The 18,660-nt window shown below is 35.5% G+C and overlaps 2 protein-coding genes across 3 annotated transcripts in view; both read right to left on the bottom strand.

Annotated features, from left to right (window-relative positions):
- LOC139979147 (semaphorin-1A-like) overlaps nt 1-8,188 on the bottom strand; it is a 29,815-nt gene extending 21,627 nt beyond the window's left edge. The window contains exons 1-4 of one of the 2 annotated variants that reach the window (XM_071989850.1): nt 8,029-8,188; nt 5,004-5,134; nt 1,140-1,279; nt 306-368 (exon numbers count right to left, since the gene is read on the bottom strand). In XM_071989850.1, coding sequence (XP_071845951.1) covers nt 306-368; nt 1,140-1,279; nt 5,004-5,109 — 309 coding nt within the window. In that variant the 5' untranslated portion in view covers nt 5,110-5,134; nt 8,029-8,188. Of the gene's footprint in view, nt 1-305; nt 369-1,139; nt 1,280-5,003; nt 5,135-8,020 lie in introns of both variants that reach the window. The other variant, XM_071989851.1, reaches the window with a different exon arrangement.
- Nucleotides 8,189-11,549: 3,361 nt separating this feature from the next.
- The window catches only part of LOC139979002 (uncharacterized), a 144,253-nt gene continuing 137,142 nt past the window's right edge, over nt 11,550-18,660 (bottom strand). The window contains exons 44-48 of the mRNA XM_071989642.1: nt 18,533-18,641; nt 18,067-18,131; nt 17,671-17,705; nt 16,826-16,979; nt 11,550-16,531 (exon numbers count right to left, since the gene is read on the bottom strand). Of these exons, the coding sequence (XP_071845743.1) occupies nt 15,974-16,531; nt 16,826-16,979; nt 17,671-17,705; nt 18,067-18,131; nt 18,533-18,641 (921 nt within the window). The 3' untranslated portion in view covers nt 11,550-15,973. The remainder of the gene's footprint in view (nt 16,532-16,825; nt 16,980-17,670; nt 17,706-18,066; nt 18,132-18,532; nt 18,642-18,660) is intronic.

The raw sequence follows: 18,660 nt of genomic DNA, 5'->3' as shown, positions 1-18,660 counted from the left end.
ATGTCTATGTCTCTTATGGGTTTACTGGTTTGCGATAGCACAACACAAGGGAATCACAGTGACCACCCACCCGGTGGTTACTTGCCATACGAGATCAATTAAAACCAGTACTAGTAAAGGAGGCGATTTCTGAAAGGAATATATTTCTGTTAAGTACAGTATTTGAAGAGATATTTCACCCTCCACTATAATCAGGAGACTTGTTGGTCTTGCTTAACAGCAAATATCAGGGAATGCCAGAGAGAACATCACAAATTAGCAAATATTCATGAATATGATAACAGAGATAAGAAAAGCAACTGTACCTCACCGGCAATGGATTTACAAGGGATCAAATTTGTTAGCTCTCCTTCTGGAAATATAATCCTCTGTTAAGAAGAAAGGAAGATCTTATTGATTGCTCAAAATAAATATGAACTTCTAATACTTGCAGCATAAACAAAATTATATCACTACATTTTTAATGTTGCAAAAATCCAACAAATTGTACATTAAAGTAATGGTATTCTTAACTGGAAATATAATCAATCTAATTTTGTTACTTTACTTGTTCCTCAAACTGTAGATCTTACACATAGTAAGCATGCTTTTTGTAGATCTCTGATCCAAAGTCATGGAATTCCCTTCTCAATTATCTATCATGCATACATGATAAATCACTGTTTTGTTTTTGTTGATATCTGTACAGCACTTTTCACAACTTTTGCTTATAATTGGCGTCTCATAAAGTGTTTAGTAAAATTATTATTATCATTATTAAATTATTAAATAAATTGAATCTAGTCATAAATATCAAACTGTGCCCCTTCATAATTGTTTCTACTCACCTTTTTCTGTAATAGTTAACTAAATGGTTACAAACTAAGCCATTTGTGTTACTGGCATATGGCAGTCTCAACATACATAGTGCAACAGTGACTCACATTTTAAAAAGTTTACAAACAGTTCATATATTTTGTAATGAGTAATGCAGAGTCTAGTGCAGGGAATTCATATTGCTATCATGCATTGTAGTGAGCTTTCACAAAACCGAAGATTATTTAATTCAACTCATGACAAATATATTTCTTTGTATATTTGTCATATATATTTTTGATATATTTCATAATATTTCATGACAGAGTTTTTCAAATTCCTACCTTACTGTCTGTGATACTCATGTCTGGGTCATAAATGACGACCTGCTTTTTGCCACCAATATAAATCTTGCCATGCAATTCATTTAAGATCTTGAAGTATGGGTTTTCCATTGTAGAGTTTAATGGTAGAGATTCCACATCTACAACAAAAATAGGAGAAAACTGTATGAAATATGTTAATATATATACGTTCATTGACTGGATGGTATGAAATATGTAAATATATACATATATTGACGGGATGGTATGATGTATGTAAATTACGTTCATTGACTGGATGGTATGAAATATGTAAATATATATACATATATTGACAGGATGGTATGATGTATGTAAATATATACATATATTGACGGGATGGTATGATGTATGTAAATATATACATATATTGACGGGATGGTATGATATATGTAAATATATACATATATTGACGGGATGGTATGATGTATGTAAATATATATGTACATTGACTGGATGGTATGAAATATGTAAATATATAAAGGTACATTGACTGGATGGTAGCAAACACAAACATACACAAATGATCTGATGGGAAATATACCTAAATCTTAGTTTTAATGGGACGATTAATGTCAACACATTTTTCATAACAATTATTCTTTGCTTGCACTTCCATAAAGTTTCAAAAAGTAATGACGTAGGACAGTAATTAATGGAGGTAACAAACTTCAAAGAATAGTCTCAGAATTAATTGCAAGACTTTTGTTTACTACTGTGTGTAACATTCTGACACTATCACAACTTCTGGGCTTGAAGTGAATACTATAAGTCAACATTTATTGGCTAATTGGTTACACATTTCTTTGTGTACATATCTTCTGTGCTCCATTATCATTGTGCAAATTGAAAGGAATACTGTAAAACACCATTATTTTACCATACCAGTAAGTATTATGTTCAGATTTTAGCAAGCAAATACCATCCTCATAAACTAAGGTAATAATTGTGATATAAAAGTGTGTACAGTGACTATACTGGTACGACAATAACACCTACGACAACACCCTACTCCAGAGCTTTGTGATACTTGGCACATCCCAATGTAAATTCCAAATACTAAGTAATAGCCATTACTTTACCATTCACTTCCTATCATACACCAGAAAGCAAGCTGCTTATTTCCTGATTCGTCACCATGTTTACAGTATCTGGTGAATCAGGAAACACTTCCTTGTAGGGTGTGTGTTAAAGTACAACAGCTGTATCAATACTCAATACTACTCTAGCCTATGACAATGTTGAATGTTATAGACTTCAATGTTTCCAACTAACTACACCATTACCAGCACTAAACTAAAATATACCACATAGATCATGAAATGCTTCTAAGAAACCTCAAGCATCATGCCACAATTTGAAGTGTATTTCCAAAGAAGCCAACTATCCGAGAGGTAAAGCAACAGACATTAAATCCTTATTTTTAAAATTCTTCGGACAACTTTCTGTTACATGTCTGTGAGGAGAGATGGAGGGAAACTGGGACTTTCCAAGAACAAATTGGTTATCAGGAGTTTAATCAATATTAAAAGGGCAGTGCTGCCACATAATTGGCAAGGATTACCTGCAACGCTATAAAATTAAGATAGTAATTCCTAAACATTGAGTTTTCTACTGAGATATATGTTATATGATGAACAGCAGTGAAAACTTTTTCCTTTGAGAAATACCGATTGCAATTTACATTTATTGTTGAATATCAAAATTCAAAAAATTCAAAAATAACTTTCTCATACATACCATACTTTTTAGCATGCATTTCTCTATTAAATACTACATAAAGATCATCACCAAACATCAATCCTATGGTTTTGTGTAATTTATATACAGTACGTTGCAAGAATGCAACTTGTATACATGTATGTACAAGAAAAAGCCCCACACTACTCTGGCACTGAATTATCGACCAGGTAATACACTTTTCCTACTCAGTATTGACAATACTCAGAAATAAATGTCATTGAAACCTGATTCATATTGACATACAGTCACTCAAACTTTTAACATACTGAATAAATGTTCTACAATCGGATGGTTCTTTTGGAATAAATTATGCGTGAAGACGGCAGGAAAAGGAAAGCAGTGTCATATTACAGTACAAGTGTGCTTAAATGCATTGTGTAAATCTGAACAGGGTAATACTCCATCATGTGTATTGATATACAGACTGTTGTGCTATTGTCATCATTTCATAACAATCATAAAACTGCTTTGTGTTTTCATCTTGCATCAATTGGCTAGTACAAGTCTACATGTAGTCTTGTACAAGTTCACTGTGTGCAATATGAATCCACAGTATAGTATACATCTGTAGGTTGTATGCATGGTTCAGTCATATCTAGTAGTATAGTACATCAATGATCATATACAGTAATATGAGTGAAATAGGCGCATTTGTTATTGTCTGACGTCACAGGATACAGATGATTTGATTGGTTGAGTTTAAAATATGAATACGAATGGTGTGGTTTGCATGCATGCATAATTGTTTGGGTGAACAAAATAGTCAATTTTTACAAAAAGGTTAATTACTCGTTAATTAGGCTTTGCTTAATAAAATTCTATCACTAATCTCTCTTTCATCAATCGCAAGTTGCTGATATATGAGTGACAATGGAATGCTAAAAAGTCCAGATAAATGCAATATTAACATTTAAGACAAAGGTCTGTTTAGGTAGTAAAATAGACACTCAAATGAGTGACATTAATGATCTTGTGATTTCAGATATTAAGTTTGCATTAAAGCTTGTTCTTTAACTCCCTGAACCGATTGGCTATTTGCCAGTAGGATAAATTGTGGTCATAACAATTTTCTTAAGACTGCCAAGGGAAGATCTACATAGACCAGGAGAAATTACCTAATAGGCACAGTATAACATTGAATATACATGAGGATACACATGAAGATACCTACAGATACTTTGAGAAGAAAACAGTCAACTAAACTTGCTAATGAAAGATAAGCTTCAAAGGCAGATAAAGCCTCACTACGCAGTCCATTATGAACACGAACTAACCGAACCCCAACTCAAATTTGTATTGGTATTGTCTAGTACTGTAAATAATCACAATCATGACAATTCACATTTTAGTCAACATTTTGGCCCATTTGCAGAGATAGAGCTCATGAAACATGCACACCAATAGTTTAATCAAAATAATAATAATAATAATAATACAATAACATCAAAACATAAATAAGTTGCATGCATGAGCAAATGTCTTGACCTCCATACATAACATACCTATTGAAAAGACAATTGACTGTAGCCTACAGAGTGAACAATGTTGACTCAGTACAGTAATGGATACTTGCATCATGTACATCATAGCCTTCTCTTGGCTGCTCACATATGGAATGCAATACCACATCATTTTATCCTTAAACTACTCAGATTTCCTTGAGTGCTTTAGAGATCATGTCGAATTAAGATACACTCAGACAAATACTACTTTATGGACCATTTATGCTGGGTTAACATTGTTCAATGCCAATTTTCATACGGATACTCATTATGCCAACTCCCCACTATGCAAAACAATACAATACTTTTGTCAGTTAAGATACACCAATATTCTTATGTACCATTGTCTGGAATGTTTAATTAAAATTTTGAAGGCAATGTCTTTACAATATGGTGATGTTCTGGCTCCTGTTTTCCAGATTGTATACAGTAGGAACCACATAGATAATATAAGAAAAGCCTAGACCATACAGCAGTTTGAGCTTAAATAAGTTTAGCTGTCATAATCATCCTTACACACAGTTAAATTCAAAGGGACATGTTTGCAAAACTACCTATTCACACGGCTAGTATTTAGTACTTTTAATACCACATTACTTACCCGTCTCTGGTAGCTTAATTGTGGCACTGATGTTCACTAAGATCCCTTGTGCTTGAAAAGCTAGTAAGAAGCCAGCAAGACAGGCTACACTAAGACTCAACATCATGTTGAAGAGTTATCAGAAACGTTCTCTGAGGAAGAAAAGGAAAATAAGTTAAAAAGAAAGCCAAACAGCTTAATGATTGCCTACAACACCATATACAGTATATGAGATAATTCAAAAGTTACAAAGCACACAAGATGTAACATTACTGACTTCATATGATCAGCAAGATTCTTGCACTACCTGTAATGCAAAGCTACATATCAAGCATCAAGTTCATTCATAATTTACTTTAAGGAATGCGAACGTATACAAGATTTCCGATTTTGATATATCTTACTCAAATGGATACATACAAAGTATGAAGTTCCTCCAAGATCCCCCCCTCCTTGAATAATTAGTGGAACCCATTGTGGCTATTGTAATCTACATCAGATGGTTGGGTTCCACTAAGTATGAGTAAAATACAAAATTTTCAGCCATTTACAATGGCATATGGAAGGGGGCTGGGGGGGGGGGGATAGGGGAGGCATGTGCCCCCAAAGGTTCAGTGCTCTCTGCCCCTCCAAATGAACTTTGCAATGTCAAAAACAGCCCTCATTCAGGAAGACAATGTTTTGATTTCTAAGTACTGAGTACTGAATATAAAATTTAATTCATCTACCTAAAAAATTCTGCAAATTTAAAGGTCATATCAGTTCTGGTAATGACAAACACTGCAAAGTTTTGGGGGCACGGCTAACAGTAGCCTATCTTACCAGCCTTCCAGGATGGATAAGAGCTTACAGATTTACTTCATTTTTAACAAAATGTGGAATACTGTATTGGTCAATATGTCAGAAATTCAGTAAGACTCAAGTTACCAAGAAAAAAACACCCAATAAAATAACACCCACACTTATAATATATCTCGAAAGTCTGATCAAAAATCAGCTCAGATGAAACCAAAGAGACAGCTGAAGTATTAAACATCAAAGAGAAAAGAAGAAAGCTGTTTATTTGCTGCAAAAAGCCTGTGTAGGTAAACATGTTACAGTAAGAGGGCCTGATGTTTTGACCCTAGAACGATCTTCTTCAGAAGCAAACAAAATGGGCCTGGCTAACGTATAGATAATCTGATTCAAACTGTGAAACTGTAATCAAAATACCTACAACAATACACAAAATTAGTTGTAAGTTTATGTTAAAGTTTTAATTTGTAGATTGTAACGTAATCCATTTTCCTGTGACATATCACGCACAAGACATCTTAAAGTCTATTTTTCTGTTCATTTTGCGGTATCTTGCAATCAAATTGTATCAGTGAATCAGCAAGCTACTTGCCTGTTTTACAGTACTTACGTTTGTATGTACCTATTGACCCTCTTGCTTTATAAACGATGCTTCCATTCGAGTGGCAATTTTGCAAAGAAAATAACCCATTTTACAAAATTTTCCGCTTAAAATTGCCTTAAACCTAGTTATTTGCCTTCATGTGGTTTCTTTTCAAGCTAATAGCTTCACAAACATTCGAAATTGGAAAATTGTACGCTATCTGGGTATTAAACACTACCTAGGTTAGCGTATGATTTTCGCGGTATATCAATAATGACGTCACACGGTGACCAGAGGCTCCTTTGGGTCGATCTTTGTTTTCAGACATGTCACGGTGACTACACAAAATGTCAATTTTGGCATGTTTTATTTATTGGGTTAAACTCCCAAATTAATGAATTAATGAAAAATGACAAGAAAAAGTTGATCTCCCTAGTTGATGTTTAAAGGATAGGGATTTTCTCAGCAATGGTCTTTGTAGTTAGCATACATGTGTGGCGTAGCTTAATTATATATTGTTTTGCTTGACTTTTGGTATGTCAATATGGGTTTTTCTTTTCTGAAGTTCTTGTGGCACATATTTTTTTTTTGGAAGGTTTGATGTGGAAGAATTATATACTGTAAAGTATTGAATTTCTCTAGCATTTGGCAGTGGCAGATTTTAGGGTATAAAAAAAGGCAATTTGAAACACAAACTACAGCTCTATTGACTGTCAAAACCACCAAATTAAATCTGCTTACTTGACAAAGTTTACTCATTTTTTGTGAACAATAAGCAGCTTTGTGTTGTCATGACACTGTGCTAATTACTCTGGCTGGCTATAGGCTGGTGTGCATTCAGCCATGCGACCAATATATGCACATGCATAATGAGCAAGTGGTGTGAGATTTCCGCCGGCCAGGACATGGTGGTTAGATTTGCAAGGCTTCCCTTGATTGGGGAATTGATACACAGTCTTTAGTGTACAAAGTTGCTTGAATATTTTTAATTGTAAGTTCGTAAGAGTCGATCAACTGTCTTGAAATATTTAGTTGGTTGAATATAACAAATTAAATACGGCTGATTGTTTATTACAAAGACTGATTCTGACTGTCGAGTAAATGACCAATTTTTTGGTTTTGCGGGCCTTGGTAGAGTGAAGCGAAGCAATCTTCAGTGCATACAATGCACCCACAATAATGTGCTCTTTCTGCGGAAAGAGCACATTTCCTGTGGGCAGAAATTACCGATGGCAGAATGACACATCCCCCATGACTATACGTAGGCTACCTGTTAGTGTATATTGCAAGTAAAATGTGGAAGAAGCTCAGAAGAACATAAAAATGAACGATGAATAAACAACTCATGCGATTTGAAAACTATTCGAATTCAAATGTAAAACTTTCTTTCTTATGCCTGGCCTTAAGTTGAGATATGTTAGGTTTGACCTACAGATTATTTCTCTACAGACCTAGGCTAGGCCAACATCCATCTCGCTACTGTAGACCTATGCGGGCTCGGTTTCGCTATAAAGTATAATTAAAAACACGGAAGTTAGGCCTTACGTACTAGGACTGAGTAATCGTTTTGTCTGTCTTAACCTACTGTTAGGCCTAGGCTACAGTAACTCAAAAAAAAAAAAAAAAAAACCTTTCGTTATAAAATAGATTAACGCTTAACTGTCATACAAATGGTTAATTGATCCGATGGGAAACTTCGCTCCAATCATCAATTCATCAAGCCGGCACTGAGGCGTAACACTATAAAAACTTGCTCTTGTTTTCTTTTTCTGGCCAGGTATTTGTGTCTTGTGTCTCTTACTTCCTAGTATGTACAATATACACTCTACAGTATACACTGTATACAATTATAGTCTAACCACTAATAAATTTCTACGAGCCTAACCTGCTTGAAGATAGCGGACATTAAGAGCGGACAATGAGAGCAGACAATAAGGAGAAAAGCGAAGAGCGCCATCTACAATCTAGCGGACAATAAGCACCGGTGAAGGTGCAGTGGAACCCAATAATTGTTTGTCAATCAAATTTAAGGTACAGTACCTACTACTTATGAAATGTTTATAATTAATAATCTTAAATATAGGAATAGCTAAGAGTTGCAATACACATCACGAGATGTACATTAAGAACTGGGTATTGGTTTAAAATATACATCTGACATTTAACCTCGGTTCCCCATTGCAATCACATATCTTGATAGCATTTAACATTGCCATGATACCTGTGAAGGTTCTATGTCAATTTAATAATAGGTTTTAACTAAATTTGACCTCTGACCTTGGTTCCTTGAGTATGCGAGACACAATGTTCACCCTGGGGTTGTTTCCCACCAAGTTTGAAGAAATCGGCAACTATCGCTATGGCAACTGGTATAGCCATATATAGCCCAACTGGCAAAGGAACTACAATATGGAAGCGATGAGAAAATATAATAAAATACAAAGATTTTGGTACACGGGATGGGAAGCGATGGAATCTTGGGGAAAAAAATATTCAAAAGCAACAATAAACAAAAAACAACACTTAACAGTGCATATCTATGGAAACATACTGCACAGTTAACGACGTTCTCAATGTGCCAAGAAATTGAAATGCGGCTTTTATCTGAACAAATATACAACTCGTCGGATATAACCGAAGTTTTCATCGATCAGTATTAGATTCCTGCTAGAATATGTCTAGTCTGTCCATTTGTATTTCACTGGTAGTGACACTGTTCTAGCCTAGCTATTACTATGACTACTGCTACAGCAGTAAAATGCAAGATTTTTAAAGTTTAGTCATTTTCTGCTCGTCAATAACATACAAATAGTTTTGAATCATTTTCTGCTTGTCAAGGAAATAGTGATTTAACCACAAAATATATAGAGAATGATGGGACAGGTTTAAGTTAGTACTTATGTGGTTGTCAAAGGTCGAGGTCAAAGGTCAACTCAGGTCAAAGGTCAATTTGCCCGAATTGTGCTAAAACGTGTGTCGCGAACACCTGCTACATTATATGTCAATATGGCATACTTGTTAGCAAAATTAGGATGCCAAGAGTAAAGTCATGAAGGAGATGAGATTTGCAACTCCATGGATTGCCCTCTTGTTTTAATTGCTATAGCTATTTGTAGGATCCGGTGTGTCTGGTATACAAAGGATATTTATGGATGATGGATATAGGCATACTTGCTATTTTCAAGACGTGTGACAGGTCTCAGCTCTGTTAAACCGGTCAGTCTGACCAGTGTTGTGGGTACGTTATGGGGTCCATTCATAAAATTGTAAATGTTAACTTTTCTATGTCACAGGGAAACTGCTACCATAAGGATAATAGTCTTTTAACCCTTTTCTCCCAATGTGTCCACGTATCTTTCAAAGTGATTAAGCTACGTTTGTTACAGTTTAAAGAGTGTGAAGACACGTGCAAAAAGAAACGTCTAATGCTGGTAATCTGACCTAGTTTCGAATGAGGTGTAACAGAAGTGTTAGACACCACCGTCGATCCCAGAAAATACACACACAGCTTGCTACCGTCGGTAATTAGACACTAGTGTACAATCAGTACATACAGCTGCGGTCAATACCCACAGCACACTATACAAATGATACAGCTATGTACATCTCAGGTCCAGCTAAAGATTACAAGGTATCACGGCCATTACTGTCTGCATTTTGTAGCGACAAGAGAAAAACTTCACTTGCAAGCAACGGAAAGTTAACTTTTTTAAGATGACGGCATGCTGTTTCGGGGAGTCTTCAATGCCTTAATAGTTTTACAGTTACCTTAACGCATATGTGTGGCAGGAAGCACGTAGGTAATTCCCCATTCTCATTTGAATTAAAAGAAGATTTTCAAAGGTTGGGGTAAAATTCCAAATTCGGCCGACTGATGTACAGTATTCAACTTTTTGGAAATGTGTGGCTCTGGGCAGTGGGGGGGGGGGGCTAAATTCCAACATTGGAGAGAAGCAAACAGGGGAAGCAAACAGTGTAGAGGGCAGGACAGAGATTTTGGAAGTGCAATAACGCACTGTTATAAATAGCACATTACAGGCAGGAAGCGTTCAGTGATTTTTGCCTTGGTAGCAATTTGGAAGTGCAAAAATACATGTCAGAAAGAGAATAACACCTATATTTCTTTACACAGTAATTTAAGGCCCTAGTGAGGGTCCAGGGAGCGAGGCCCCACAGAAGCTCAAGCATTTTCAGACATTCCATTTTTTCTCAAAGCTGGTTTAAAGCACAAAAGAAATTCAGTACCTATAGAGTTTATTTCAAAGCTCTGGGAGCACACCAAGTTGTAGGGTTTTGAGATATTTCTTAAATCTCATAGTGAATTTTAAGCACATGTCAGAGAGGGCTGGGATTTAATTTCTGTGGAAGGTAGTTGTAGTTCTTGCAGACAATGTTCTTGTAGTTATTTTAATTTTAGCACAGAAACACATTCCAGAGAAGAATTCAATTTCATTGGAATGTATTTCCAAGCCCCTGTGGGTTCCAGGAATTGAAGCTCCTGGAAGGTGGAGCATTTTGTCATTTTGTTTTAGTTTGGTTTACCGCAGCTGACTAGGGGAGGACTGTATACTTTCTCCAGATGGAACCATTTCTCTCAACGAACAATATGAGGTAAAGATGCCCCCTGACCCTCCCTTCACTCTTTACACATACCATTGCATCGCTGGTCTCACTTATCTAGGAAACAAGACTGATCAAACCAGTCTAATACTTTTTTGTAATTTCTCAGGCTAGCATATTATTTTATTCTATAAAGTTCCAACTACTTTGACCGGAACTCCCTCATGAACTACTGAGCATGATCAACTGAATTCAACCACTCCACTTATGACCCTCCCTTTCCACTTTGTTTAATTATGATTCTTTTCTTAATTCATGATTTGCAGGATATCATGGCTTCATAAATGCTGCTCAAACGACATGGACTGTATTTATGAAGGTAGTTTAAGGCTACTTTCATCCTAACTAATTAAAAGTTGCTTTCTACTGTAAGGTGTTATAATGTCAAACCTTTCTATATCCTGATTATTGCTGTCTCAATACTACACACATTTAGAACATTCCCTTCAAGCATTTGTCTGACTTAATGTAATAATGACATGTCTAATGTTAAAAAAAAAAAAAAAAAAAAAAAAAAATACAACAGATAAACAGGTACTGTTCACAATGAAACAAGGATAACAAAAGACTGTATTTTTGGCTTTTTTTTTTATTTCTTGTTTTCGGCCTAGCAGAAGGAAGGTTATAACTTATCTACAGATAAAAGGGCCAGTATCATTGATTCACTTAAAGCTGTATCAAACTTCATACCTGACATATTACACCTTTCATCTTTAAATACCTTTCTTTCTGCCACAAAAATGCATGATTGATTTTCATAAAATTAAGTGTGTGTTCATATATGACATTGTTCGGGATGTCTTATGTACACAAGGTAGTATATTTACAAAGAAATGTTTTCACAAAAGAGAGCAAAAGCCCTCATACATGAAATTAACATGATTTGTTGATAATTATTTAAGCTACTGTACAATGATCAATCTACCTGTATTGTGAGGGGGTTATATCATCAAGGTGATTTCATCTTGTTTCATCAACAGCAATTTCAGACACTTTAAACATTTTTTTATGAGTCCTCCGTGCCAGCCAAAGTCAAAATCAACTACTCTATATGATTGCTTGCACATATCTTTTTTTTCACCTTATTCTTAACTGCTTGGGATTGCTACCATTGTCAAATCATTATCAAATTGCCACAATACTGCAGAAAGAAAATCATGAATAGAAATCATGTGTAAAAGGTTTAGTTTAGTAGAGCTGATCTGACTGGATCATTTGTAGACTGAAATGTTGATATTCCTATCATCTGTCCTCCTATTGGCAATATAACTTGACCTACTTAAATAAATAATACTAACAACATAGTCAGCCTTACACTACAAAGTTGAGTCTACACAAAGAGTTCGGAGCCCACACAGATCACATTAATGAATCAGCCAAGACTCTGATAACCTCTCTTCTCCAGGTTGTGAACCTTCTACCATTCTACTTCATTATTGTTGCAGCATTTAATATTTTATAAGATAAAAGCAAGAAAAAGAAAGAAAAAAGATCCCAAATCGCCCATGTTCTCAGTTCCACTATCAATGTTTTCATTGAATTAATTTAATAAGTGTATCCTGATTATTTTACTTCTCAAACCATTTATCTCCCTACCAGTACAGTTATGAATATGGTTTGCTGTGCTTCAATGCAATACTGCCAGTTAGTACTAGATTATGGTGAACTTGACAGTGATAAGAACATGATCTGTATCACCTAAACAACTCACCCCCTGTTAAAAAGTAAAAATAAAACCAGACTTTAAGCAGGCATTACATCACTGCTTGCATCTTTACAGTACAATACAAACCTCCTTCTATAACCAGCAAGAAAGACGACTAAAGTTTGTATAACAGGGGCTTGCTGGAAGCATGAATGACTTTATGATTCTCTAATTATCAATATGCAATCATTATTATCAGGTGGTCATTGCCATATCACAGCTAAATTATTTCATTCATTGGATATGTTGGTGATCACTAATTCTATGCTGAGCTGGTCAGTGATCTAGCCAATACGTTAGCATGCCGCATCCTGTTTAATATACAGATAACAATCACATAAAGTATCTACTTTGGTTTTATAAGACTTCCTTGTTAGTTTTCTGTTTACCTCATTTACTGATTTAATAGCTTCATTTGTATGCTGACTCTAAATGACTACAATGATCATTTCTAAGACTGTTAACATTGTTGAAACCCTTTGTGAAAGCCTTATTAAGGCCATCATCCTTGTTTTCTATGCTGGTGTGACAGTTTGAAACCACTTCTTTACTTCAGAGTGATGTTTTTTGTAACAAGTAAACCAAGAGAACTTTACATAAACAAGGATACTTTCCACATTAGACATGTGGATCTTTATTTTGGGTATTAATATATCTGCCCAATGAAATGATATGCCCATTTGACACTACAGGTACCAACTATTAATTTGAAGTGCTGATCTCAAAATGAAAGCCTCATTTCTCTAACCCTCCTCTGTCAGCTCTGTGCATAGTACACGACACACTCTCTATGAAAGCCTTAAAAACCTCACAACAGCTACACATACAAGCCCAGTTTAGGCATATGAAAGCACACAATTTGGGTCAACACTGGCTAAAACTAATTCAACACTAGACGATATTACTGTTTGTCTTGTCAAAGACATCTTAATAACACACAACATATCTCCAAAGTTTATGAGAATAGATCTGTGCACTATGATGTGAAGACAGCCTTTCAATCTAGTTTAAGCTTTAGATGATGTCTACAAACAGGTACACACACAGACATTTTCAGTTGCAAGTTCTTGATAAGACATAAAGGTGACCATAACTTAGTTCTGCTGTATTGCTATTGGTATTAAGCACACACACATCAAAAGTATCGAAAACAGCACAAGAAGGAAGATTTTAAGTTTGATTTTGAAATTTGTCAGATCAACATTTAAACACACCTGCAAAGTGTTTTCAGTACAACAACATATATTCAATAATACAAAACAAACCTACTGCCAAAAATCTCATTAATTACTCTTAAACTCTCTCATTTTCCATTTCCCCATAATTTACAATAAATTTACATCCCTATGACCACTCTACTGTATGTTATTTCATGGTAAAGTTTAGTTGGAAACTTTAATGACAACTATTCCTGATTGTTTACAACTTAATTCCACACACTTCCTTGTTACATTTTACAGGAATGAAGCAAAAGTTTACATTAATGTAAGGAAATGTTAAGGATAAATAAAATGAAACTAACATATTGATCAAGTCAAGGTCATTTCCACAATTACCATCCACTATCAACATACAAGTACTTTTTGAGTTTGAGTAACAATTATAAACTTCTTATTAGAAACTGTGAAGTGAAATGCAAGTCACTGAACACACCATGCTTTCACTATTTGTCCTCAGGAACCTTAAATGGTTTAATGCATCATTTTGACTGGAATACTTTATACTAATCTTTTATCTAGACACATTTCTGAATCAGTCAATGGTTAGGATAGCATGTTTCATTGTGATATTAATGAAGCACTTCATCAAGGCTGAGCTTAGCACCTGGACATCTATAAGCTAGATTATTTGAAATGACCATTTGAAGGGGTTACCATAAGTATTCATGCTGACGTGAAAATGTACTATTCAGTGTTTGCCTAAAGTGATAACAGGACTGAAGGTTTCTGAAGGAAGACAATACATGTATGACTATATGTATACATAACTTCATATCTCACACAGGTGAGGTATGACTAAACATAACATCATATCTCACACAGGTGAGGTATGACTATACATAACATCATATCTCACACGGGTTAGGTATGACTATACATAACATCATATCTCATACAGGTGAGGTATGACTATACATAACATCATATCTCATACAGTTGAGGTATGACTATACATAACATCATATCTCATACAGGTGAGGTATGACTATACAAAACATCATATCCCATACAGGTGAGGTATGACTATACATAACATCATATCTCATACAGATGAGGTATGACTATACATAACATCATATCTCATACAGGTGAGATATGACTATACATAACATCATATCTCACACAGGTGAGGTATGACTATACATAACTTCATATCTCACACAGGTGAGATATGACTATACATAACATCATATCTCACACAGGTGAGGTATGACTATACATAACATCATATCTCATACAGATGAGGTATGACTATACATAACTTCATATCTCACACAGGTGAGGTATGACTATACATAACATCATATCTCATACAGGTGATGTATGACTATACATAACATCATATCCCATACAGGTGAGATATGACTATACATAACATCATATCTCATACAGGTGAGATATGACTATACATAACATCATATCCCATACAGGTGAGATATGACTATACATAACATCATATCTCATACAGGTGAGATATGACTATACATAACATCATATCTCATACAGGTGAGATATGACTATACATAACATCATATCTCACACAGGTGAGGTATGACTATACATAACATCATATCTCACACAGGTGAGGTATGACTAAACATAACATCATATCTCATACAGGTGAGGTATGACTATACATAACCCAATCATTTTACGGTGGAATAAACAGCACAGTATCAGCAATGTGCCTCAGTATATCGAGCCTACTCACATCTTATTCACAATCATCTGGGTTTGTATCATGTTTTGGAGAGGAGACAGAGAATTTGATATCTGCAGTGATCAAATATCTGCTGGACACCAAAGGTGTAGTAGACTGGATCCCATACACATAATGCCATGCAAAACATTGCATCTTTCCAGACCAATGTTACAGCTTCTCATTCATAGTCCTAATTAAATCATTAGACTGATACACTAATTACTGACTTCTCTTTAGTTAAAATATATCACTCATAAGCACCAAACACATTTCAAGATTACTTTTCCCTTTGTTGGGGGGTTTCCAAGTCATCAGAACCATGACACCAAAAACTATAATTATCAATGTTTCTATAGTTCCAACATATCAGAAAAATATGACTTCCTCTGTCGATGGTGACGGTGGAGTAAAGTTATTCTGGACTTCCTTCTCGGAGGAGATTGGTTTCTTAGTCGACCCTGATGACAACTTTTTGGGCAAAACCTGTTGGATGGGAGATGTCTTTGGTCCTGACTGCTTGGACAGTTGCAACGGTAGTTGCTGCTTAATGTTCCTGTTGTGAGCAGCTTGCTGATTTGTGGTGCTCATTAAGTGATCAGGTGTATGTTTCTTGAAATTGATAGATGAACTGGTAGGAGGCGGGGATGGATTCATCTCATTAGAATCCCAACTATTCATCCTGGTTAATAACTCTGCAGAAGAGTAACGGTTCCTTTGTCCTGCTGCCACCTGAAGTGATTGTGTTGCATCTCCACTCTCCTTAGCATATGTCGACTGGCTATGGTTCCTGTATTTCACAGTTTGGCGGGACGGCATCATATCACCAAATGCTATCCTATCCAGATGTTCTTGACGAATGGTTGTCTCTGGCAAGCTTTTTTGGTTGTTGAGCTTGTCGCCTTTGTGTTGGTTTGATGTGTCATGCTGCTCCAAACGGCAAAACAAAAATAGAGTGAAAGAAAAAGAAATTGTCTTTGTGTGGATTGGTAAAGAGTGACAGTTTTCTGATTTGCAATACATGAATAATGCATATTGGTAATTAGCGTAATTTTAGTCTTTCTTGTGATTATTTAAAACAATTTGATGGGTCACTCTTCATGAAGTAGTGCATTGTAATTTGACTTGATTATCAAATACCACTGAACAAACTAAATCAATTCTTGACTTATAACTCCATAATAGCACATGTCTTGTTGTTTCTGATAATGTAAATCTTACCAATGATGAGGAGCGTCCTGAACCTGCTCGCACCATGTTCTCCTGTCCAGCAGGACTACCTGGGGCTGAGCTCATAACTTCTCTACTATGGGCTGGGGAAGGGCTCTTGTAGCCTTCCATTCTAGTCTTTGCTTCTGTCAGTTCTGTTCGCAAGCTGCATGATAGGTAGATCAATAATTGATTCATTTCAAACTAAGTATGGACCTTCATCATCCTTAACTAGTTTTGTAATGAAACTGTTGACAAAGTTACATAAATGATGGAAACTTATGAACTGAACAAATACACTGCCAGCCCACACACTGGTGTGCGTGCGTGCGTTTGTTTCGTATTCTGACCGAGGACTTGAACAAAAGAATTTCAGGTCCTCGGTTGTGATTTCTAAAGAATCACCACGTCCTCGCAAGAATTCTATTGTATGGGGTATTGTTAAGGTTAGGGTATATAGATTTGAACAATGGAAAATACAATGGGGTCCTCGGTCTGAATGTAATACAAACATGCATGTGCGTGTGTGTTTCACATGCTGATTAAGAGCAACCAATGGTTTTTATTCAAACGGTTCCCTAAGACGGAAGGGTATCAAATTTTGTATGTGAATTTTACACAGCTCGGTGAAAGTGATACAAAATAACAACTTAAAACTAAACTGACCCAACTCATGATGAAATATTTTTTTGGCTTCCATTTAATGATAACAAAGCTGATTATTGAATTATCACACACTGTATGATGACAATATTATTCACAATTCCACAAACACTTTGAAAAATCTATTACTGCCATCACTACCACATTGCAAATACATATATGTGATCTGAATTCATATTAAAAAGGCACCTTACCTTTCCAGTTCATTGTCTTTGTTTGAGATCAATGGCTGCAAATAAAAGAATGATATAAAAAAGAATTTTTTACATAAGTCTAGCAGTGCCTGAATAATCATGAAAGGCCGAATACACGAAGACAAGCAATGTATCTGCTGGTTTGATCTCATAGTAGATTACTGCAGGCAAGGTTACGAGGCTCACCAAACCACTAGGTGATTTCATGTTGAATCGACATAACACCTTCCTTACATCAATAGGTCAATGGACTCTGTCTAGACTTGTTTCAACTATACCAATATTTTGGTTGATTTTCTGATTTTCACTTGACGACTGAAATTTGAGTTAAAGAAAGCATTTGGAAAACATTGGCTACAAGTGGACAATTTATGACAATAAATATTATGTACTTACCAGTAATGTATAAAAATGTTTCAGTAACCGGTTCACAGAATGAAGTTGCTCTGATGTTATACCTCCTTCAAATACAAAGAAAAATCGATTTGTTTGATCTGTTTCTTCCAATGACTCAAAATAACCCTTAACAAAGTTGGACTAAAATATAAGACCGACTGTAGTACTATGACTTCAGGACATATAACAAATAACTTACATACATGTAACAACAAGGAAAACTTAAGCGCAATTTTAAGGATTGGTATTATGACCATGGCAGTGTTATGTCTAGTGCATAAATAAAATCCCCTTAAAACATATCTCTGCTGCAAGTCTTTGGCCATGAGGCCAGTAGAATTTGTTTGTTTTTCTTTTAAAATGGGCTCCAGTAAACTTCTAAAAGGGAATTCACTCATAAAGAAACAAAACTCATAACATGCATCATCCCTATTAGTACATTCATCGAGTAACTGTAATAACTCACCAGAGGCACAACTTTCAGTTTCATCTCCACCTCCATTTTGCAGGTCCTGCCTGCTGAGGATGCCTTTCCTATCATCCATTGGGACATTAAATTGCACTTTATTTGGAACCTATTGGTAAAAGCAAAGA

The sequence above is a fragment of the Apostichopus japonicus genome, chromosome 13, assembly GCF_037975245.1.
Source record: "Apostichopus japonicus isolate 1M-3 chromosome 13, ASM3797524v1, whole genome shotgun sequence".
NCBI classification, from domain to species: Eukaryota; Metazoa; Echinodermata; class Holothuroidea; order Aspidochirotida; family Stichopodidae; genus Apostichopus; species Apostichopus japonicus.
The sequence above is the reverse complement of the archived record's forward strand: the minus strand, read 5'-3'. Positions and strand labels throughout refer to the sequence as shown.